Below are 25,293 nucleotides of genomic sequence, written 5' to 3' on the forward strand. Positions count from 1 at the left end.
AGAATTCCTTGTGGCACAAAGTAGTTACAAGTACTCACGATAGTCACCCCTTCCTTTGGCACACTAGCGGGAAGGAGAATTGAGTTTGAGAAGCTCATGGATTAGCATTTCAAGGGAATGGCACAAGATTGAAGCACTAGTCACTGTCAGAATTGGTAAAAGGCGCATCAAGGCGCGTGCCTAGGCTCAAGTCGCGAGGCTGGGACTTATTCGTGAAGAAGCGAGGCGTTTTCAATAAAGCTTGGTTTAGGCATGCGCCTTCTTTGAGGAGCATTAGGCACATTAGGCGTGGACTTTTTTATAAGTAGTGGGCTGGGCTTTAATAAAAAAAATAATTTATATAGGTTTTCTATACCTATTGCGTGAAAGTTAAGAAACAACTCTTCTTCTCCCACGCGGCTTCTCTTCTTCAACAAACATCTTCCTCTACCTCTTCGCCTTCAAAGAATCTCTATCGCCGGCGCTGGCCTTCAATGAATCTCTCCGGCAAGGGCCACCAGCCACCCTTCTTCACACAAAACGTCAAAAGCTTCCCAATATTTGGTGCTGCCATTACTCTGTTTTTTGGTGCAAAAACAGAAGAAAAGAGAAGACAAAGAAGCTTCCCAAAATCATTGCCATTACCGGTTAGGTAAATTTTCAATTTTTTTCAACATAAATACCTTATGTTTTTTTTTTCTAACATGGAGTAAGCTGCTGTTTTTTTTAAACTAAAACGGAAGTGCAGATTTAAATACCTTATGTTTTTTGAAATACCTTATGTTTTTTGAAATACCTTCTACTTTCTAAGGTAGAATTACTTTAGTAGATTACAGCAGAATAACTAAAATAGAAGTGCAAATTTAAATACAGTAGTTTTTACTTTTTTTTATAATATTACAAATCAGTATGAATTACTTCAAAAAAAATCTGATTTATTTTTTTGTTAATTTAAAAAATAATTGTAGTGAATAATTATTTTGATAACTTAGGTCATAGATGGCTGATGAAAGATCGAGGAAAGATCCAGTGTGGAAATATGGTTGATTGCAAAATGCAGATATAAAGACGTTTGTCTGTAGATTTTGTTCGAAAGTAACAAAAGGAGGGGTATATAGGATGAAACAACACCTCGTTGGTGGTTATAGAAATGCCACAACTTGTAGAAAATGTTCGAATCATGTGAATGACGAAATTAAAGAGCATATGTCCAAGAAAAAGGAGATTGAAGAACAAAGAAATTTGGTTGTGAACATTGAAGTATAAGATTATGGTATCGAGGATGAAGATGAAGGGAGTGTTAGTGTAAACAACAGAGCAACACCAAGTGGCCCGAGCTTGAAAAAGCCAAGACAAAAGGGTCCAATGGATGAATTTTTTACTCCCAACCCAGAAACCGTGGTTCAAAATAGAAAGAACAAAGGAAAACAAACTTCGTTGAATGCGGCATACAAGAAGGAAATGAGGGAGCACACCATGCAAAGAATTGCCCGATGGATTTATGATGCAGGAGTGCCTCTGAATGCTTGTACATATGATAGTTTTGCCCCTATTTTCCATCTTCATTAACGAAAAGCCAAGATGAAGGATAGTGGCTTCTAGAGGTATTTGACAAGGAGATCCACTTTCGCCTTTCTTATTCCTGCAAGTCAGCAAAGTTCTAGAAGCTATCATCAACAAGCTGCATGAAAATGGCCAATTTGAGAGTTTCATGGTTGGTAAAGATAGAGTGCACATTCCCATCCTCCAATATGCCGATGATACTATCCTATTCTGTAAAAATAACGAAGCTATGCTTCAAGTTAAAGGAGGCTATCAACTTGTTTGATGGAGCTCAGATCAGAAAGTGAATTGGGACAAGTCTGCACTTAGTGGAGTTAATGGGGGGACGAAGAACTACTTCAAATGGTAGGAAAACAAAGCAGTAAAGTGGAAAAGCTCCTATTTCTATATTTAGGTCTTCCCTTGAGAGGCTAGCATAGGCAAAAAGTTTTTTGGCAACCCATGATTGATAGAGTACACAAAAAATTGGATAGATGGAAAAAGTTGAAACATACCTAAAGGTAGAAGACAAACCTTAAGCACTTCAATCTAGGCTAATCTTCCAACCTACTCCTTGTCTCTCTTTGCCATTCCAGAAAATGTAGTCTCTACTCTTGAAAAGCTAATGCAAAATTCCTTTTAGGAGGGGAACTCTGGCAGCAAAATAAATCGCTTGGTGTCTTGGAGTAAGGTCACACCTTCGCAGCTGAATGGGAGGCTGAGACTGGGAGGTATCAGAATTCAAAATACGGCACTCCTTGATAAATGGGGAAAGTGAAACACCGCACTGAGGAAAGTGATTAGAAGTATCCATGGCAGTGAAACTTTTGATTGGCACACTCTAAGCAAATCAGGGAATAGCTTAAGAAGCCCCTGGATCAGCATCTTAACAGCATGGGAAAAGGTGGAAATTTTGGCATCCTTCAAGCTTAGTAATGGAAGAAGACTGGCATTCTGGGCAGATTCATGGGCTGGAGAAATCCCTTTAAAAATTCAATACACAAAGCTATTCAAAATAGCCTTGCTGCCAAACGGTTCAGTTGCTGCCCACTGGGACAGTGACACAAATTCTTGGTCTATAGTGTTTCAAAGACTACTCAAGAATGAGGAAATCCAAGAATTCCAATTTTTGTTTCTCCTCTCCTCAAAGAGAGTGGCAGAATTGGAAGATAGGAGGGTATGGTACTCAAATTCCTTGGGGCATTTCTCAGTCAAATCCCTCTCGACACATCTCTCTCCATCTTCCCCATTGGAGAAAGCTTGCTACAAAGCTCTTTGGAAAAGCAGCAGCCCAAGGAGAATAAACATTTTAGTTTGGATTATGGCTTTCAGACTTCTTAACAGCTCTATGATTATGCAAAGGAAGCTTCCTAATAAGTGCTTGCTGCCATCGGTGTGTCCTCTTTGTTTAAGGACAGTGAGGATTTACTACACTTATTCATCTTATGCCCCTATTCCTCTAAATGCTGGAATAGCATTTTCTCTATGTTTAAAGTGGTATGGGTTTTTTATGAATCCTTAAGCTCCAATGTTTTTCAGCTATCGAGGGGACCCTTAATGACAGACAAGAAACCGAATCTAATTTGGGTAAATATGGAAAAAGCGCTACTAGCTGAGATATGGTTTGAGCGCAATCAGCGTACTCTTTATGACAAGGAAAGGGGTTTGTTTGACACCGTGGACACGACAAAAAGGAATGCAGCAGCCTCGTGCTCCTTGAACGCTGAATTCAAAGACTACTCAATTCAGGATATTTGTCTCAACTGGACTGCCTTCATTCGGCATTCACCTTAGTGGGGGCTACGGCTTCTTCGAAGTCCAGTCGTTTTTGTTTTGATTCTTTTCTTGGATTGCTATTCTTCAATTTAAATTTTGCCTAGTTTGGCTAGTTTGTACTGCTGTATCTAGTCTTTATATGGTCTTTGCTTTCTTTTTTTCTTTGGGGTATGAAGATGGCGCTATTTGGGTGTCGACCTAGTTAAGATGTCCAGGTGCACCTCCTGATCCTATCTATCTATTTCTCTCTCTCTAGACTTCTCTATTATTCTCATTGTATAATTCTCTTGTACTTTGAGATTCTATCATTAAAGAAACTTGTCGTTCAACAAAAAAAAAAACTCAAACTAAAATTACAAGATTGCCCTATATATAAACAATGCAACAATGACTAAAATCAAATTATGAACAAGAAACCACTCGAATCAAACCATCAAAAATTATGTCTTGAATCAAGCAAATATCATAGGCAAGCAATTAACCAGTTTCATGACCCTCATTATCTGCAACAAGTCCTTAAAGTTTACTGGTGTGAAGTGCCATACAAGACTTCAGTGCAAACACTTACCGTTGACATATTACGAACGAAAGAAGGGTGAATACAAATTACCTTTTTCCAATCTACATAATTAATGAGCTCCTCATCCATGAATTCTTCCGCAGCAATTTGTAGTATTTTCTCTCTTTCATATTGTGTTGGACTTTGAAGATGAAATACTCGATCCATCCGCCCAGGCCGCTGTAAAGCGTCATCAATTTGCTTCAAATTCCGAGTGGTGGCCATCAAAACTACTCCATCTTGCTTCTCAAACCTACACGTAGATCCTTAACATGTTGTAAGAGAAAATAATGTGGCCTGTATAGTGCAGCATTAAATCTAGGAGACTTCTTTACTAAACTCTAATAGAAATTAAAATTTAATGTATTGTTTTTTTGGTAAAAGAAACATTTCATTGATATACGAAATCAGGGGAAAACCCCAAGCAGCAAATGGTGATCATAGAAAGGAGTGCCAATTACTACTAGAAAGATAAGCTAAAATGAGCAAAGGGTACATTGTTTTACACCAAGAAAAAACAGCAGATAAAACAAGCTCAAGAAACAACTAAAAGATAAAAAAAGGAGTTGTTAAAGAGTTGGCGCTTTCTTTCTCCCCATAAGCACCAAAGAATGCACGAATAAGAGAAAATCAAAACATCTTATTAGATCCACCAAAAACTTAGTGTATTGTGTATCATAACGTATCGTGCATCGCACATTTCCATTTGGTAATAACATTAAAATGTTAATACTAATATTGAAGCCTTAAAATAGAGAAATAAAGAGCCATTAAATAGCTTCAAAATAAATATGAAATTATTAACCAACTTCAAAGCCCAAAATAAATATGAAATTATTAACTTCTCAAAACTTTTTGCTTCCGATGATTGGAGATGGATTCGCAAATTTCTGAATCAAAATTCCAAACCAACATTGTTATAAACCCCCTTTATGATGACAATGCACTTATCAGCCTTGATCAAGGCTCCCTTAGTGAATTAATTGGTGCAGTAGGTAAATGGCAGGCATGGGGCAAATTTCACCTTAAATTCAAAAGATGGGACAGCTTGAAACATAGTAGGCCACTGATGTTGAAAGGCTATGGAGGTTGGATTAAAGTGAAGAATCTTCCTCTTGACTTCGGGTGTAGAAGTATTTTCGAAGTAATTGGAGACCATTTTGGAGGACTCGTAGAAATAGCCACTGAAACCCTTAATTTTACCAATTGTAGTGAAGCTCACATTAAGGTCAAGAAGAATCAATGTGGTTTTGTTCCATCAACCATTGAAATTTCAGATCAAAAGAGGGGAAAAATATTTCTGCATTTTGGAGACTTGGAGTTTCTAAGCCCTCATTTTTCCAGAAAATCCCCCAGTGTGCAATATGTTTTTAGAAATTCCGTTGATAGGCTAAGGGTAAGAGAAGCTTTGTTTGATGAAGGGTGTAACCTATCCTCCTTCCCTCCAGTATTAAATGTGCCAAGATCATTTTTTGCTACCTTACCAAAATGCAGAAACCCTTTCCAATCTCTGCAACATTTTCTGGCCACCTCTCCAGTGCAGGAGAAGATGAAAGGTTCCGATTCACAGTTGGAAGCCAACTCCATTGGGAGGAAACCTGAACAGTCTCTACTTTTAATTAATGAAACTCCTAATGAACACAGCTGTATCCGAAAGAAACTGGGGCCCACGCATAGAAATCAAATTCCAATTAATTTGGCAGCTGTAAATCTAAGTAGAGAGAAAAAGGGTAAATCCCCTTTAATTAATATCATGCAGAATTATGAATTTTCCTCAAAGGTAATTAAAGAAAACAATTTTCCCTCCAACCGACGACAGTTTTCTAATCTGGCCTCCTCTGTTCCTTCTCCTTCAGTTTATGGTTTCTGCAACAAGACTAATTCTTCACAAGGTGACAAATCTCTCCTAGTTCAAGCTCCAAAAATTCTGAAGCACTATTCTCGGAAGCATACTTCTTTTAATAATTTATGGACTGCCTTATTGAAGTCTGAATTGAATGGAGGTTGTGACATAAAAATTCCATTTTCAGCCCCCCTCGGAAGCACAACTTAAAGCCTTCTATTTCAGAAAATAATCCTGGCCTTTTGGAGGTTTGCAGCTCCAAAATTCAGACTTCTAATTGTCTTTCCAGGTCAGTAAACTCATGCTCTCCTATCAAGCATTTCAAATACTCAAAACTCCCCAATATTAACGCTAAGGTTAATTTGTTTCGAGGCTCCCCTTGTCATGCTGCCATTGACAAGCCAACCTCCAAAACCTTGAAGTCTCCATTTAGTGTCAGTAGTGAGGAGTCCTTGGGGTTTCCAAATGGTTTCGATTCGAAGAGTAATGAAGAAATTGAAGGGGCTGACCTATCTTCCCTATTTGATGAAGCAAGTGTTGTTCCAATTAAAGTTCCCTCAGAATTGCCAATGGATCTGTTGCCCTTAGTCAATGATTGTGGCATCATCTTGGTTTAATGAAAGATTGATAAGCCGTCTCCCCTCTCATTCAGCCTAATGAAGATAATCTCTTGGAACACTAGGGGTTTAAATGACATCACAAAAAGAGCAGCATTGAAGATATTCATAAAAAATCATGATCCGGATGTTGTCTTGATACAAGAATGAAAAATGGAAGTCATCAATTCTGTCATTATAAAATCAATATGGAGCTCTAGAGACATCGGCTGGGAATTCGTGGAATCATTAGGTGCCTCCGGAGGAATTTTAACAATGTGGGACAGCAGTATAAATTCTGTAATGCAGGTGATTAAAGGGAGATTTTCCTTGCAATAAAATGTCTCTCCCTAAGTAATCAGATCTTCTGGATCACTAATGTTTATGGACCCTGCAGGTATAGTGAAAAAAAACTGATTTGGCCAGAACTGTTAGCCCTTACATCATGCTCAGCTGAGGCATGGTGTTTAGGTGGAGATTTTAACATTACAAGATGGGCTCATGAAAGATCCCCTTTCGGCAGAAACACAAGAAGCATGCATCATTTTAATAAATTCATTGCAGCAGTTAATCTCACGGAACTACCTCTACAAAATGGGAGGTTCACTTGGTCAAGGGATGGTAGTTCCTCTTCCAGATCATTGCTTAATAGGTTCTTTATAAACAAAGATTGGGATGACCTTCTTGAAAACTCCCAGGTCTCTTGCAAAACCCGCATCTTCTCAGACCATTTCCCCATTTTATTAGAAGCTGGTGCCATCATCTGGGGTCCCTCTCCCTTTCGGTTTTGCAACAGCTGGCTGTTGTCCAATAGGTGCAACCTTTTAATTGAATAAACAGTATCCAACTTCACTCACCATGAATGGGCTGGTTTTATTCTACATGAGCAATGGAGAAAGATAAAGGTGACTGTTAAAATTTGGCATTCCACTACGCAGGCCAAGCTTAAAGAAAAAGAAAAATCTCTCCTTGCGGACGAGTGTGTATTCAGATCAGCATTTGTGACGCTATAGCAGATTCGATAGGCCTAAATGAGGACGAGTGTGTATTCAGATCAGCATTACAAGCAGAATTACTCAGTATTTACCATCTTGAAGAGTGTGTATTCAGATCAGCATTACAAGCAGAATTACTCAGCATTAATTGGCTGTCGGTTGGGGATAAAAATTCTGGGTTTTTCCACCGTTTTCTGAATGCAAAGAAGAGGAAAATTTTAATTTCAGAATTGAAAGATACTAATGGGGTGATGACAACTTCTTCTTGTGATATAGAAAGGATAGTGCTGAGCTTCTTTGGTAGTCTTTATACTAAAATCCCAGGTAATAGATTCATCCCTCTCATCATTGATTGGCCTTGTATCACTCAAGCTCAGAATGCTGCACTAATTTCTCAGTTTCCAACAGAAGAAATATTTTTGGCAGTAAAAGCTCTTGGCAGGAACAAAGCCCCAGGGATCGATGGTTTTACCGTGGAATTCCCCATCAAGCATTGGCCTATTTTCAAAGATTCTTTAGAAGCCTTGTTGAAAGATTTTCACAGCAATGGTAGATTGAACGCTTGTATTGATGAAAATTTCATTTGCCTTGTACACAAAACAGAATTGGCCTTGGAAATGAAAGATTTTCACCCAATCAATCTCACTACCCTATCTTATAAGGTAGTAGCTAAAGTCCTAGCAGAACGGTTAAAATCTGTAATGGACTCAATCATCAGCCCTTACCAAAGTGCTTTTATAGAAGGAAGACAAATACTAGACCCTATATTAAGTGCTAATGAGGCCGTAGAAGATTATAGGGCAAAAAAGAAAAAGGGTTGGATCTTGAAGCTTGACCTTGAGAAGGCCTTTGATTGAGTGGATTGGAACTTCCTTGAGAAGGTTTTACGCCAGAAAAAATTTAGTGCCAAATGGACTGCTTGGATGATGGGTTGCTTAAAGAACCCTAAATTCTTAATATTCATTAATGGGAAACCAAGGGGCCGCATTATAGCTTCAAGAGGCATCCGCCAAGGGGACCCCCTTTCTCCCTTTCTTTTCCTTCTAGTAAGTGAAGTTTTAGTAGCAATCATCAATAATCTTCACTTTAATGGGCAATATGAGGGTTTTCTTGTGGGTAAGGATTCAATCCATCTTCCCCTACTCCAATTTGCTGATGACACCCTACGTTTTTTGCAAGTATGATGATCAAATGTTTCTCAAGTTGAAGGATGCCATTAGACTTTGTGAATGGTGTTCAAGGCAGAAGATTAATTGGAGAAATCAGCTTTAGTGGTGTAAATATAAATGATGATGAATTGTTTCAAACAGCAGCCCGGCTTGGTTGCAAGGCAGAAAAATTATCTATTCTCTACTTGGGTCTACTTAGAGGCTACCCTCAGCGAAGGGAGTTTTGGCAGCCAGTCATTGATAGAATTCATAAGAAATTAGACAGATGGAAGCGCTTTAATATCTCTAGAGGAGGAAGGCAAACTTTATGCAATGCTGTCTTGGCCAGCCTCCCAACTTACTATCTGTCCTTGTTCCTTGTTCCTTGTTCCTTATTCCAGCTCATGTGCCAACTTCATTGGAAAAAATCATGAGGAACTTCTTTTGGGAAGGATTTGCAGGCGGCAAGATCAATCATCTAGTAAAATGGAGCTTGGTTTCCCTTCCTTCAAAAGATGGAGGTCTCGGTCTAGGAGGCATTAAAACCCAAAATTCAGCTTTGTTTGCTAAGTGGGGCTGAGATATTCTAAGGAAGATTCAGCTTTATGGAGGAAAATTATTTGTAGTATCCATGGCAAAGATACATTTGATTGGTTTGCTTTGGGAAAATCTGGAAATAGCCTAAGGAGCCCTTGGGTTAACATTTCTAGAATGTGGAGGCTGGTGGAGCATTTAGCTCACCTTAAGCTTGGCGGTGGCAGCAGAATTGGTTTTTGGACAGATTTCTGGGTCGGTCCCTCTACTCTAAAAGGAACCTTTTCCTTCGCTTTTCAAAATTGCTTTATTACCACAAGGCTCAATTGTTGATCATTGGGATCATTCTACCCTCTCTTGGTCCCTCTCCTTCAGAAGAAGCTTGAAAGAAGAGGAAATAGTAGCCTTTGGTTCCTTATTAGCTCTTCTTGCGCCAGAAAAAGTGTTTGATTTTGATGACTCCAAGGTTTGGTCAATTGGACAGCAAGTTAGATTCAGATTCTCTGTTAAATCTCTCTCAGCCCACTTAAATTCTGCCTCCCCAATGGATAAAAAACTCTTCAAAGCCTTATGGAAATCAAGCTGCCCTCGGCGAGTGAACATTCTGATGCGGATCATGCTTTTCGGGTCCCTAAATTGCGCAGAAATTCTTCAAAAGAAATCCCCAAGCAGATGCCTCCAGCCTTCGGTTTGCCCTCTCTGTATGAATGCTAATGAGTCATTGCTTCATTTCTTCCTACTTTGCCCCTTTTCCTCTGTTTGTTGGAATAGTTTCTTCTCCATCTTTGATATTGCTTGAGTATTCGACGCCTCCCTCAGCTCCTCGGTGCTTCATCTATTGGAGGGTCCGCCTCTTCCTTATAAGCCTTGGCTGGTTTGGTTAAATCTATTAAAAACTCTTTTAGCGGAATTGTGGTTTGAATGTAATCAGCGGATTTTTCAAGACAAGAAAAGATCAAGTCTAGAAATTTTCAATTCAGTGCAATGTAATGCAGTAGCTTGGTGCTCTCTAAACAAGTTTTTTGCAAATTACTCCACACAAGACCTTTGTCTCAATTGGACAATTTTTCTATCTCAGTCAGTTTCCTAGAACTACTTCTCAGTAGTATCTTAGTTGTACTAATAAGGCTCACCTATTTTCTGGCCTTTTTTCTTTTCTAGTTTTTGATGATTTTTTTAGTTTTGTTATATTGGCTGGATTCTACTCTCATTGTAATAGGTGGATTTTGTTCTCATTGTTGTAATAGGCTAGTTTTAATGGGATATGATGTTTTGGTGCTAACATGATGTCAACCTAGTTGAGATGTCCAGGTGCACCTTCTGATCCCTATTATTCTTCTTCTTTCACTTGTTTGGACTTCTTTATTTAACTCATTGTATAATTCTTTTGTACATTGAGCTCTTACTATTAATAAAGAAGTTTTTCTCCGTTTCAAAAATAATATATAGATTGAATTCTATTGGAATGAAGCACGGGAGTTATTTCATATTTCGCTCCAACTACAACAAATAACTAGGCAATCTTAACTTTTGAAGCTAAATCATTACAATGGTCACCTTTCTCAAGAGCTTAAGCAGACAATATTTGTCCAAATGCAGCTTGTAGATTGCAATGGAAGCTATAAGAGATTTAGGGTCCGTTTGGATTGAATTAACGACAAAATGTTTTTCAATAATACATTTCCTTTTAAACACTTTTTTCGAAATGAGTTTAAAATTTAAACACTTAATGTTCAGTTAAACTTTTTTATAAGTGTTTATATGTGAATTTGGTTTTTAAAGATTTATTCAAAATAGATTATTTTATAAATGAATTTTTAAAAAATGCATTATTTTAATTTGTCAAACACTACCAATTTTTTCAAAATAGTTTTTTTGACAAAATTAAACACTTTATAATCTCAACCAAACACACCCTTATTATTTTCCTTCTTTGTCAAAAACATTTCAATGAATGACGTGAGAATCTCTCTTGTCAAAATTTGAAAGGGGGCCCAAATGGGTATAAATACCAACAGAATTTTAAGAATTAGAATCCTTAAGAACAGCATACCACAACACGAGGCCAACCTTTTCGCTAAATCTCACACCCCTTCCCACCTTTAGACTTATATTTTCTATTTCTTTCTGCAACAAGGACATGATGAGGATGCTAAGTAGGTATTAACCTAGTTGAGATACTTGGTGCGCCTGCTTATCCGTCTCTCTTTGCTCATGGTATAACCCTCTTGTATTAAGAGCTTTTGTCTCTCTATTTTTAAACATTAATAATATTGGGACTTGTTTTCTCTTCAAAAAAAAAAACATTTGGATATTCAAAGGTTCCTATCAGTCCAAACTTCCCACACCACATGCCTGCAATTAAACCATAGCATTTTGCGTCTCACTTTTGAAGTTACGACTGCATAGAATAGGTTAAAGTGTTCCTGTAGATAAAAGAAAACCCCACATGCTGTTCCAATTTATTTCCTGTTTACAAATAGATTTTCATAAATGCCTTTGCTACATTTTATTTCTCCTATATATTACACTTCTGATTTCTTGTAGTACATAAGTGCCAGTTTTCTCATGGATAGATTTTACTATGTTTGAAGACATCCAGAGGAAGAGAACTAGAACATTGGATGGTCAAAATAACAAAAGGAAATTTAAGCTTACCCATCAAGCTCCACAAGAAGTTGGTTAATGAAAGCCTCGTGATCCTGTTCTTTGGTATGAATAAACTTGCCACGAACTCCAGCAAAGAGGTCAAAATCCTCCACAAATATGATCACAGGTGCCTAAAGATATAACTCTAGGACAAAAGTTAGACATGGAAGATTGCAAAAATTAACCATCTAATCGCTTCTAGCATAAAAAGAAAAGAAAATATTGCTGGTTAAAAAACATTCACACTAATATAAACAGAAAGAAACAAACCCAAATCTGTATACCAATTAAGATTGAATGCATAAATTGTATATTAAAACTTGAATGAGAATAGGGTAGATTATTTAAAGGAAGGAAAATGGCGGTAGGAATTTACAAAGCACAAAGCAAAGGCCCTAAGGTTATCAGAAAACCCGCCTATTGACATAAAGAGCCCCAAGGTCAAATCCTTCTCCTATCCATTGAAGATCCTTCTATCCTTCTCAAGCCAAACTTACAGCATCGATGGCTCTAGTAGCATTAGCACAACAGACTTTAGCATTCCTCTCTATCTAAAGAATAACTGCACTAAAAGATATGGAGGCTGCCTAACATTCCTAAAAGATAAAAAAAACAAAATGGAAAAATGGAAACAAACTTCTATATTAATAATTAAAAATCTCAAGAGAGCTATATAATGAGCATAATAAAAAAGCCTTGGAAATGAAAAGCATGGGGATTAGAATGTGCACCAGACATCTCAACTAGGTTGACACCCCTTTAGCACCAAAACATCATATCCCAATTAAAACTAGAAGTAGAAACTGCCAAAATACAATAGAGACATAGTCCAGCCTAATACAGAGAGCTGAAAACAGAAAAATAAAGAAAGGGAGCTCGTCGGAGAGGCTGGCTAACCAGGGAGGAGGGTGGAGGAGAGACGTGAGATGAGAGAGGAGAGAGGAGGGTCAAGGTGTGTGCTCAAGCGAAAAGATCAAAATTAAGGTATAACAACAGGGAAACTTTGTCCCAATGTGAACAAAATGCACTCGAGGAGAATTTTTAAATTACTAGTTTTTTTCAATTTTCCGGACCAATAAGAGAGCCTTTTTAATTTTCTTCGGAATTGTGCATCCTTCTCATATATCTTCCTGGTATTTTATAGAAAGTTCTAGGGCAAGGCTATAGCCTTTTTGGTGGTGGTCGCTCGCACAATCCTTCAGGAAATTTTGATTGCTAGGATATAGAACATTATTTTATAGCCTTGAGAATGATATGATGAGAATGCTGGGGGATTTTTTTTTTTTAAAGGTTCCTCCTGATGTCATTTATTTTATAATAGCTTTATATTTCTTTTACTATTGCCAATTGGAGAGCTTCTACAACACTCTAGGCTTGGAGTTATTCTTACCTACTGGACATTCATTTACTAATGAAATTGTAAATTATCAAACGAATAAATATTATAATATATCTACCAATATGAGTAAGTCAAGAAATGCATATTTCAACAGTAAAGATTCAAAAGAACAACCAAATCTCTTGCAGTTTGGAATAATTCCCGGACATTGGATGCACTCTGCCCAACCCATAGTCCAGGCTCTAATTCTTGGGCTTTAACTGTAACAACTGGTACTTTTGCTTCTGCAGCTATGGCCAGTGCAAGAGATGTCTTTCCTGTTCCGCTCTCACCAACAATTAAGACCCCCTGCAATAAGATGCTCAAACCATGAGGAGATATAAGAATTGTTTTAGAAAACACTGCAACTGAACATGTGGTATCCAAGGATAGAAAGAGATCTGATTGATAAATCAGAACAAGAGACGGCTCAGTCTATTCTTTGTTGACGCCTCTATCTGAAATTCTTATATTAAGAGACTTGCAATCTCATGTTTGTTTAAACAAGAGAACGTTTCAACGAAGCTAATGAAATTACAAAAGTAGGCATTTTTGCCCTTTTGTAATTTCATCATATCAATGAAATTATTCATATGTTTCTCATAAAAAAAAGACATTAAAAATCACTCTCCTATTGTAGACAGGATGGAGAAGTTACCATAAAGAAATGATAATAAAAGAAAAATAAAGGCAAAATCAAATTGAAACCCTTAGAATTGAGGCACCAGGAGACAGCTGAAAATAAAATAAATTCCCCAATGAAAGCACTATTCTTCTTTTTTATTTTGATCATCTTTTTTATATCCAACTCCATTTCCCAGAACAGAGCACAACAAACATAAGACCTCTAGATTTTCCTTTTTGGAGATCAATGACCACGACACTCTAGGCTCAGCTGAAGGCTTTTTCTTGGTATTCTTATAAAAAATTTACGCAGATTATTTGTTTCATGATTTATGCTTAAATTGAAATGCTTTTATCTTTTTCTTTTTTTTTAAAGGAAAGCAGCATCTTTATTAATTATAATAATATAGCTCAAGTTACAGAAGGTTTATACAAAAAGCTAAACTAAAAAGAGACCATAGGATCAGCAAGTAGACCCGGTATTCTTAACTAGGTTGACACCTCCTTAGCGTACTCATCATATCCAACAAAAATAGAGCCTAAAAATATGAAATAAAGTATTTCTAGAGTACAAACAGCATGTGCTGTAAAGCCAAAAAACTACAAACAACATGGAAAAAACAGCAGCAGTACAAAAGAGTAGACGATGAATCTTTCAGTGGTGGCTGCAGAACATGATTTGCAAAGAAGATGGCTACTAGTGACCTGAAAAAATAAGGGCCTGCCAATTGAGACTGATTTCTTGAATGGAGAATGCTTCAAAGTCTTTGTAGAGAGTACACCAAGCTGCAGCATTCCTATTAGCTAACTCAAAGCGGTCTAACCAATGCATTTTCTGATCATAGAAAATTCTTTGATAAGTTTGCCTAGACTAGTCTCAGTTCTTTCTTGCCTAGACTAGTCTTGGTTTTTTCTTTAACAAGGGCCCCAACAAAACTAGCTGTACGTTTAGTCTAAAAGATTCTCCAAAAACCCAACCTACTTCAAGAAAAGAGAACTTCCACCAACAATTTGCAGAGTAGGAACAAGTAAAAAACAGATGCTGGAAATCTTCTCCTTTTTGCTTGCACAGTGGGCATATTGAGGCTGATAAGCAGCTGTTTGGTAACTTCCTTTGCACAGTGGACAACCTTCTCTCCGTGGTGAGTAAAAGTCAGAATTAAGTTTAAAAGTCAGAATTAAGTTTTTCCAATCTACTTCAGTTATACCAAGAGAGTATAACCATTGCATTCCCAATATTGCATCCACACCTCCCAGCTCCAGCAGCAAAAAATCATCAATCACTCTCCATTCTCCAATCATCATTTCAATGGCTTCACAAACTCCCTTCCCTTTTATAGCCGTTCCAGAACCTAATATGACTCCATAATTTGTAGTACTTTTCGTGCTTATCTGCAGCTCCTCAACTAAACTTTCTGAAATGAAGTTATGTGTTGCTCCGCAATCTATTAACACAATGATCTCCCTTCCTAGTAATTTTCCTTTCACCTTCATAGTTCCTGGATTCGATAATCCAACTACGGAGTTTATCGACAATTCCACCACAGCATGCTCTTCTTGGATAACTTCAGCCACATTCAACTCTTTCTGTTCTACCTCCTCCTCTTCAATGATTTCAGATTCCTCATTCTCCCCCATTACTAACCAGCATACATAACTCTCTCTGTTCCTTCATCTTACACTTGTGATCATGAGAATATTTCTCATTACACCGAAAACAGAGTCCCTTCTCCTTTCGTGATTGAAATTCGGCATCAGATAATCTTTTCGTTAGGCCTATTTTTCGTACCTCTTCGCCAGCCGTTCCTCTCAACGTGCTGGTTCTCATTGGCCAATTCCAATTTCGCTTACTTTCTCCAGAATTCCCCACTGTGCTGGTCTTGTTTCCACTTCCAGAATTATTCAGTTTCGTTTCCGAATAACCAGGAAGGTTTGCTTCTCTTCTAATATCTTCTCTGTTTTCTACCTTCTGCGCGATTCTCATCATTTATGATAATCCTTGAGGTTCACAGAAATCCATCTCAGCCTGTATCCATGGCTTCAATCCTGACATAAACGTTTCTTCTACCACTTTATCGGCCAGATCCGACAGCGGTGCAACTAGTTTATCGAACAGATTTCCGTACTCTTCCACCGTAGTTGTCTGTTGTATGCGCAAGAACCGTCCGTACAAAGAACCTTCCCGTGTTGATCGAAATCGGACCAACACTCTTTCTTTTAGGTTCGCCCAATCGACGAATTTATCTCGCTCTTCTTGAGACCGATACCAGTTCAGCGCAGGTCCTTCGAAGCTAATTGTTGCTACAATCATCTTTACGAAATCAGTCAGTTTATGAATTTGAAAATACCTTTCAGTGCAGAACAACCACGAATCCGGATCGTCTCCATTGAAGACTAGCATCTCCACCTTCTTGAATTTGTTGCGATCGCCATTAGTGTCCTCATTCGTTTTTATTTCCTCCTTCGGTTCGTTTTCGCGAATGGAAGATCCTTCGCCGTCATCGTTGTTCTTCATTGGAGTACTCCGTATCGACAACTCTGTAATCTTTTCGTTCATCGTGGATCTCTCCAGGGCGGCCGATTCCATGAATCGTATCATCATTTGATTCTGTCTCTCCAATCCTTTCGCCAAGTCGTTCAATGCTTTCTCTATCGCTGGTAATTTCCCGATCTCTTTTTTAATTCCTTGAATCTCTTGATCAAACGTTTCCATTTTGTCCTCCATTCTGGTCTGTACCATCTTCTTCTTTCTTGCCCTGAATCGATGCTCTGATACCAATTTGATGGAACTCGTAGCAAATTGTATAGGAATTCAATATTATTGAATGAAATAACAGAAAAGAAACCAATCTCTGTTTCCCTCTCTCTCAAGGAATAACAGAAAGATTCAAATAACCAAAAAATACTCAATACCCCTCCCGCCCTTAACAAACTTATTTATATACCTAACCACCCATCACTCACACGTGCCTCACCCTCACGTGTTACTTTTTATTTCCTCTCCTCCTGTACTGGAATAATATTGGAGGTCTAACAGTATTCTCGTGGTCGGAAACTCTTCCTCCACGAAGAGAAATCAAACACCACATCCATTTGAAGCAAGGAACTAACCCTATAAATGTGCATCCCTATCATTACGCCTATCAACAGAAGGCTGAAATGGAGAAATTGGTTGATGAGATGCTAATTTCAGGAGTAATTCGTCCGAGCAATAGTCCTTATTCCAGTCCGGTTTTGTTGGTGAGGAAGAAAGACGGAAGTTAGAGATGTTGTGTTGACTACAGGGCATTAAATAATGTCACAATCCCTGACAAATTCCCCATTCCTGTTATTGAGGAGTTGTTTGATGAACTCAATGGGGCAAAATGGTTTTCTAAGATCGACCTTAGGGCTGGATACCATTAAATTCGGATGCGAGGTGAAGACATAGAGAAAACGGCATTCCGGACACATGAGGGACATTATGAATTCATGGTCATGCCATTTGGGTTGACTAATGCTCCATCTACGTTGCAGTCATTGATGAACACGATTTTTCGACCATATTTGCGGAAATTCATATTAGTATTCTTTGATGATATTCTGATATACAGTCAGGATTTAGAAGAGCACCTGCAGCATGCGTTGGAAGTTCTAAGGAAGAGTGAACTGTATGCTAACATAAAAAAATGTAGCTTTGCGAAATAACGGGTGGATTATTTAGGCCATGTCATCTCTCGACAAGGGGTGGAGGTAAACCCGGAGAAAATCCAAGCAATCAAAGAATGGCCCATACCGACGAATGTGAGGGAAGTTCGGGGGTTCCTTGGATTGACAGGGTACTATAGGAAATTTGTACAACACTATGGATCTATTGCAGCCCCGTTAACCAGCTAATGAAGAATGGAGGATTCAGATGGACCGAGGAAACAAATGAAGCCTTTCGGCATTTGCAGGATGCAATGGTGACCCTTCCAGTCTTGGCACAACCAGATTTCAGCTACACTTTTGAACTCGAAACTGATGCTTCGGGGTATGGGATAGGGCAGTCTTGATGCAAGCCAAGCGACCTATCGCGTATTTCAGCCACACTTTGACTTTGAGAGATAGAGCTAAACCAGTGTACGAGAGGGAGTTGATGGCAGTAGTATTAGCAGTACAGTGATGGCGACCTTACCTACTAGGGAATAAATTTGTGGTCCGAACAGATCAAAAGTCTTTAAAGTTCTTGTTAGAACAATGAGTCATACAACCGCAATACCAGAAATGGGTAGCCAAATTACTAGGTTACTCCTTCGAAGTGGTTTATAAACCACGTCTGGACAATAAGGCAGCTGACGCTTTGTCAAGAATATCTCATACCATTGAACTATGCAATTTGACAGCACCGGCATTGGTGGACATAGAGGTAATCAAGAAAGAAGTAGAGGAAGATGAGAAGTTGAGCAAAATGTTGATTTAATTGCAAATAGAGGAAGGGGACAATACGAATACATTCTCAATCCAACAGGGGATGCTTAAGTATAAAGGAAGATTAGTGCTATCTAGACAATCAACACTAATTCCAAACATACTGCATACATATCACGATTCTGTATTAGGAGGTCATTCGGGATTTCTGCGAACGTATAAGAGAATGATGGGAGAATTGTATTGGGAAGGCATGAAGGAGGATGTTAAGAAGTATTGTAAGGAATGCATAGTTTGTCAAAAAAATAAAACATTGGCTCTGTCCCCAGCACGGTTGCTAATGCCTTTAGAGATTCCAAACAGTGTTTGGAGCGATATTTCTATGGATTTCATTGAAGGTTTACCAAGGTCGAGTGGATTTGAAGTGATATTTGTAGTGGTTGATAGATTCAGCAAATACGGTCATTTCCTACCTCTTAAATATCCTTTTACAGCTAAAACAGTGGCTGACTTGTTTGTGAAGGAGATCGTATGATTGCAAGGATATCCTAAGTCCATTGTATCGGACAGGGATGGAGTTTTCTTAAGTAGTTTCTGGAAGGAAATGTTTAAAATGGCGGGTACCCGATTGAATCGAAGCACAGCTTATCACCGGCAGTCGGATGGCCAAACTGAGGTGGTGAACAGAGGAGTTGAAACTTATATGAGGTGTTTTTGTAGTGAACGACCGAAGGAATGGACAAGGTGGTTGCATTGTGCAAAGTATTTGTACAATACAACGTTCCAGAAATCGTTAGGGGTTACCCCTTTTCAAGCAGTGTACGGCCGGATGCCCCCTCCATTAATATACTATGGTGATCATAAGAGTTCGAATGCAGCACTGAATGATCAGTTAAAGGCACGAGATGAAGCTTTGGGAGCATTAAAAGAGCATCTAAGAATGGGTCAGGACAGAATGAAGAAGAGTGCTCATTTGAAACGAAGAGACGTGGAGTATGCTGTGGGAGATATGGTATTTTTTAAAATTAGACCATCTAGACAGATATCACTGCCGAAGAAACGAAATGAGAAGTTATCTCCAAAATTTCTTGGCCCCTTTAAAGTAGTAGAACGGATTGGATTGGCATCCTACACATTGGAATTGCCTACAACATCATCCATCCATCCAGTTTTTCATGTGTCGCAGCTGAAAAAAGTGATAGGTAATCACAAGTTGGAGCAGGCTGATGTGATGTCGTTTTTGACGACAACTACGAATAGGTAGCTGCACCAGAAGAAATATATGGGTACACAAAAAATAAGAAGGGCGATTGGGAGGCGTTGGTTAAATGGCAATGTTTACTTCCTCAAGAAGCAACGTGAGAGAAGTATGAGGATCTTCAATTGAAATTTCCAGATTTTCACCTTGAGGACAAGGTGATTATGGAAAGAGAATGTTATGATAGACCACAAATCCTACATCAATACAGTAGAAAAAAGAAGAAGGAACAAGGGACTACAACAGTCACCGAAGATGAAGGAAACAGAATTTGTGAGCAATTAGTTGTCATTCTGGTAAGATGTTAGCATAAGTAAATGATGAGCTGTCAATTGTTAATTTTATTATTATTAAAAGTAGAAGAATGTTAGGGAGAGGAAGGTAGTCAAAAAAGTAGTTAGAGATATTCTTGTGATTCCTTGAAAGAGAGGAAAGCAGAGTAGGGAGAGAGTTTCGAATTGAGACCTTCTCAATTCGGTTTACTTGTATTTATTCCATAAGATTGCATAATAAACTTACTTGATTCCAATTGGAGTTCCATCACCATGATGAAGCATTTAAATAGGCATACTCAAAACGATCGGATACTGAAGAAGTATTATGGAAAACGCGTTGATTCCTTTCAAACCAAATTTCTACTAATAAAGCCTTGACTGCATTGCACCATAGTATTAATGAGGTTTTCTTTAAATTTGATCCAGGGAGAATTTGTAGTACATTACCACTAAAGCTGCCACCAACCCAACCGAGATTAAAAATTTGCAGCAGCTTACTCCAACAGTTTGCTGCATAAGGACATTTGGAAAAAAGGTGCTGAATATCTTCTTGATTCATACAACAAAGGTGGCACAGATTAGGAGAAAGGCAATGAGAGGGAAGCTTTTTTTGCAGTGTAGAGGCACAATTTAAATTCCCTTGAAGCATAATCACACGGATATGTTGACTCTTCTAGGGCTCTTAGTTTTCCAAAGACCCCTGAATAAAGAAACATCAATGGGAGAAGTAACCAAGGATTTAACAGTGAAGTAGCCACTTGGTTCTAGGGACCAAACTTTCTTGTCTTGATTAGAATTTACCATTTTCCCATTTAAGGAAATCATCAGTGATTGAAAGTCAACAAACTCCTCTTTCAATAAACTTCTAAAGTAGACCATCCAAGACCTAGTTTGGCTATCCCAGTGCTCAGAAATTGACCCTCTAGGCAAGAGCGCAATACAGAATAATCTAGGGAACTTGTTGTTTAGGAGAGTATTATCTATCCATGGATCATTCCAAAAAAGCACTCTACTGCCATTACCAATTCTAAAATTTGTTATAGCTTCTATCGTGCGCCATTCCCTTTACTAACCCACGAGCTTCTCAAACACAAAGCCTCCTTCCCACTGGTGCGCCAAAGAAATGGGTGGCTATCGTGAATACTTTTAACTACTTTCCACCACAAAGCCTTCTGTTCTGATAGGAATCTCCACCCCCATTTTCATAATAGAGCCATATTTCTTATTCTCAAATCACTTAGGCTGAGACCCCCATCTCTTTGGCTTTTAATTATTGTAGACTATTTAGCTAAGTGATTTAGCTTTCCCCCATTATTACCTTCCCCGAAAAAATTTCTCATCACTTTCTACAAAGAATTAGACACTGAAACTGGCATGATGAAAGTTAACATGTAGTAAGTAGGGAGATTGGAGAGGACTGATTTGCATAGTGTGATTTACCCACCACAAGAGTTCCTTGACAAGAAAGGCACTCATAGCAAATCGGCTAGGTTGCAAGGCAGAAAAGCTAATGTTTCTATATTTAGGTATCCCCTAGGAGGCCACCCTCAGAAAAAAGAGTTTCAGCAACCAGTTATAGATTGAATCCACGAGAAACTACATAGATGGAAAACATATAACATCTCTAGAGGAGGTAGGCTCCTCTAGGCATACCTTGTGCAACTCAGTTTTGGCTAGTCTTCCCACCTATTATCTATCTTTATTTTCAATCCCTGAAAATGTGGCTGTCTCTTGGCAGAAAATCACAAGAAACTTCTTCTTTGGAAGGCTATGCTGGTAGCAAAATTAACCACCTAGTAAATTGGAACAAGGTCTCATCGCCTCTAAAAGATGGGGGTCTCGACTTAGGTAGAATTAAAGTCCATAACACTTCTCGATAAGTGGGAGTGAAAATTCTCAAAGGAAGCGTCAGCTCTTTGGAGGCAAATAATTAGAAGCATCCATGGTAAAGAAGTTTTTTATTGGTTAACAGAAGGAATGTACAGTAACAGTCTAAGGAGTCCTTGGGTAAGCATTGCTAGAGTTTGGAGGTCGATAGACTCAATAGCCTTATTTAAACTTGGTAACAGTCATTAGACGGTTTTTGGGCAGATCTTTGGGTTGGTAATGCCCCTCTTAAGGAGCAATCTTCCAAGCTCTTTAAAATTGCTCTTTTGCCCAACGGTTCGATTGCAGCACATTGGGACTGTGAAACTTCATCTTGGTCCTTATCCTTTAAAAGATGTTTGAAAGATGATGAAATTACAAAATTTCAATCTTTACTATCCCTCCTCTCTACTGAAGAAGTGAATAATTCCGACGATTATAAACCTTAGTCCATTGATCACCATGGCCAGTTCACCGTTAAGTGTCTTTCGGCTCACCTAAAAACTGCCTCCCCGATGAATAAACATCTTTTTACAGCTATATGGAAATCAAGCAGCTCACAGAGAATTAACATCTTGATTTGGATTATGGTTTTCAGGTCCCTCAATTGTTCAGAACTCTTGCAAAAGAAATCCCCTAACGAATGCCTCCTTCCTTAAATTTGTCCTCTATGTATGAAGGCTAACGAGGATCTTCCTCCCATCTTTTTATGACCTGCCTCGTTTCATCCTCCTGCTGGGTTTTCCGTTTAATTTTGATTGGGTTTTTTTATCGATCCCTAAGCGCTAGTGTGTTTCAACTTCAGTCGGGCCCGTCTTTACCCAAGAAATCACGTTTAAGATGCGAAAATATGTCAAAAGCTCTCCTCGCAGAAATTATGGTTCAAGCGTAATCAACGAATTTTCCATGATAAAGCAAGACCAAGGGCAGAAATTATACGTTCAGTAGATCTTAATGTTGCAGCTTGGTGCTCCTCAAATAAGGAGTTTGAAAATTATTCCATTCAAGACATTTGCCTCAACTGGACTGCTTTTCTCTCTCAACCTGCATGTTAGTTGCTGATTCAATCTTTTGTTTGCAGATTACTCAGACTGAAGCTTCTTCACAGCAAACCTCCTTCGACGTTCTGAAGCCCTGGCAGATTGCTCCTTTTTAGCCTTATAACTTTTCGTTTTATATTTTTTGGCCTTCCTAGTTTGTTAAACTTGTTTTTGGTCCTTTATCGTCTTCTGACCCCTTATATTAAGCAGGACATTATTTAACTTTTGCAAGTTTTGGTTTTGTATGCTCGAGATATGATGATTGGCGCTAAGGGGGTGTCAACCTAGTTGAGATGTCCGGGTGCGCCTCTTGATCCCCCAAGTTTCCCTTGTTTTAGACTTCTTTATTGCTCTCATTGTATAATTCTCTTGTACTCTGAGTTCTTATTAATCAAGAAGTTTATGTCCCCGTTTCAAAAAAAAAAAAACCTAAACTACACATCAGTCCTTCAAAGAAAACTCCCTTCCCATGCTTTGTCATCACATATTTGCCCCCTTTGTCTAGACGATCAGGAGGATATCCAGCACCTTTTATTTGACTATGTTTATGCAACAAATTGTTGGTTCCGACTCCCCCAAACCTTTAATATTTGTTGGGTTTTCGATAGAGATTTTAAGAAGAATGTGGTCCAAATCATTGCTGGTCCAGCTTTGAAGAAGAAGACAGCTTCTTTGCTGTGGGTTAATGTAGTGAAAGCACTATTAGTTGAATTTTAGTTTGAAAGAAATCAGGGGGTTTTCCTTGACAAGCCTTTGACACGGATGGACCATTTTGAATCTACTCGCCTGAATGCAATATCTTGGTGTTCCTTATCCAAAGTTTTTACTCCTTTGCAGGATTATTTTGCTGCACTGGCCAGCATTCATAGCCCCTCTACTTTGAAGTCTAAGACAGCATGATTATGAATAGCCTCCTACTTCAACTGGATCTTAGCAGAATGGAGGACTGCTTTTCTAATGTATCTCTGATGTTGTTTTGGTTTATGTTTTGTATGGAGCGACTATTTTATTTTGGCCTTGTATTTTGGCTTTGTATTGGCTACTATCAGCCTAGAGAAATGATCATTTTTATTTCTTTCCGTACTATAGATATGATGAGAGCGCTAGGGGGGTTTCAAACTAGTTGAGATGTCTAGATGCACCTATTGATCTGCCTCTCTTTTTCTTTGCTCGTTGTATAACCCTCTTGAACAATGAGCTTTTTGTCTCTATTTTTAATCATTAATAATCTTGAGACTTGTTTCTCCTAAAAAAAATTATTCATTTCCTCTTCTAGAGTGGAAAGGCTTCGAAAAGCTAGAAAACAATTTTTGGTGAATCCTGAAAGTTTCAATGGATGTGTAAAACAATACACATGATTAAATTAAGACAACTAAATTGAGGAAGTAGTAATTATATGTGTGATCTTGGACGCAAAGGCTAAAACTCCCTCTTTCAAGGATGTGCATGGCACATATAATGGAAGTTTCAATGGAAAAAGGTAAAAAATACAATGGAATACAAAAAGTGAGTTCCCAAAAAGAAAAATGAAAGAAAACTAGGAAAAAAGACTCAAAAATGGTAGATTGAGTCAGTTAAAGGCTTCGTGTTGGTAATTTGTATATTTGGTGGGAAAGGTATCCAATTTTTTTATAGAATGAAAGTTTTCGTAGGAAAAGATATTTGACTTTTTTTATATCCGCGAGTGTCCAGGTCAGCTTATACACAGCTCAACTAATCTCACAGGACAACCCGTCTAATTCTACAATATTTGAGTGTTCAATAAACCCATAGCATGATTAAATCCTAAGTAGGTGCACCATGAATTGAACCCATGACTCTGTAAGGCCCCCAATTATCCACACATATAGGAGGAGGGGTAGAAAGGTAACTGCATAGGATAGTATTAATGAAGGATGATTGGAAGGAAGATCGTGCAAGGTAGGGCCCACTGGGCGGAAAGATAGGTGAGCCTGTAAATAGCTATTGTTAGGTATTGGGTAGCTAGGGTATTTTTTATCTTCTTTAAGGTGTAAGGTTGTAACCGCAAGGGTCTCTTTCTGTCAAAAGAGACTGGTATGTTCTTTTCTTTGTTGTTCTTTGTTGGTTTCGTTTCATATTGTGACGTAATCATTTTGGCATATATATAAATAAAGTAAATGAGAGTACCGCCTCTATTTAGCCATTGTTGTAGTGTTTTCTGTCCAAATCAGTGTTAGTAGCCTAACATTTGGTATCAGAGCCCGAAAAATCTGGGGGTGGTTACAAGACTAATGGTGCAAAGACAAACAAAAGAGAGTTGATGGAACAGAGAAGGAGATAATGGGTCTGAAGGAGATGTTATTAGAGATGAAAAAATCGATGGAGAGAATGGTTGAGGATCTGAGAGAGAGCCATAGCTACAAAAGTAGAGAGGAGTCTGGGACCTCCGATGGATCGGTCATGAAACTGAAGGTGAAGGCCGAGGAAACCGATACTACCAATGAAGGGAACTTGACCATGATCGACCACAGCAAATACAAGAAACTGGAAATGTCGATGTTCTTGAGAGAAAATCCGAAATCTTGGGTCTACAGAGCAGAGCATTTCTTTGAAATCAATAATTTACCCAAAGCAAAAAAGGTCATGGTGGCAGTAGTAAGCTTTGGACAAGATGAGGTAGACTGGTACAGATGGTCACATAATAGGAAGAAGGTGGAATCGTAGGAGGATTTGAAGGAAAGGATGTTTGAATTCTTTAAAGACACAGGCGAGAAGAGTTTAGTGTCGAGACTGATCAAAATTCAATAGGATGGTTCCTACAACGATTACGTAAAGAAATTTGTTAATTATTTGGCACCCCTACCCCACATGACAGAGAGTG

At 38.4% G+C, this 25,293-nt stretch overlaps 1 protein-coding gene across 1 annotated transcript in view; it reads right to left on the reverse strand.

Moving 5' to 3' along the window:
- Positions 1–25,293, reverse strand: part of LOC101207174 (probable inactive ATP-dependent zinc metalloprotease FTSHI 5, chloroplastic) — a 73,535-nt gene that overhangs the window by 33,681 nt on the left and 14,561 nt on the right. The window contains exons 8-10 of the mRNA XM_004142539.3: positions 13,135–13,308; positions 11,631–11,752; positions 3,908–4,109 (exon numbers count right to left, since the gene is read on the reverse strand). Of these exons, the coding sequence (XP_004142587.1) occupies positions 3,908–4,109; positions 11,631–11,752; positions 13,135–13,308 (498 nt within the window). The remainder of the gene's footprint in view (positions 1–3,907; positions 4,110–11,630; positions 11,753–13,134; positions 13,309–25,293) is intronic.

This window comes from Cucumis sativus, chromosome 1 (assembly GCF_000004075.3).
Source record: "Cucumis sativus cultivar 9930 chromosome 1, Cucumber_9930_V3, whole genome shotgun sequence".
NCBI classification, from domain to species: Eukaryota; Viridiplantae; Streptophyta; class Magnoliopsida; order Cucurbitales; family Cucurbitaceae; genus Cucumis; species Cucumis sativus.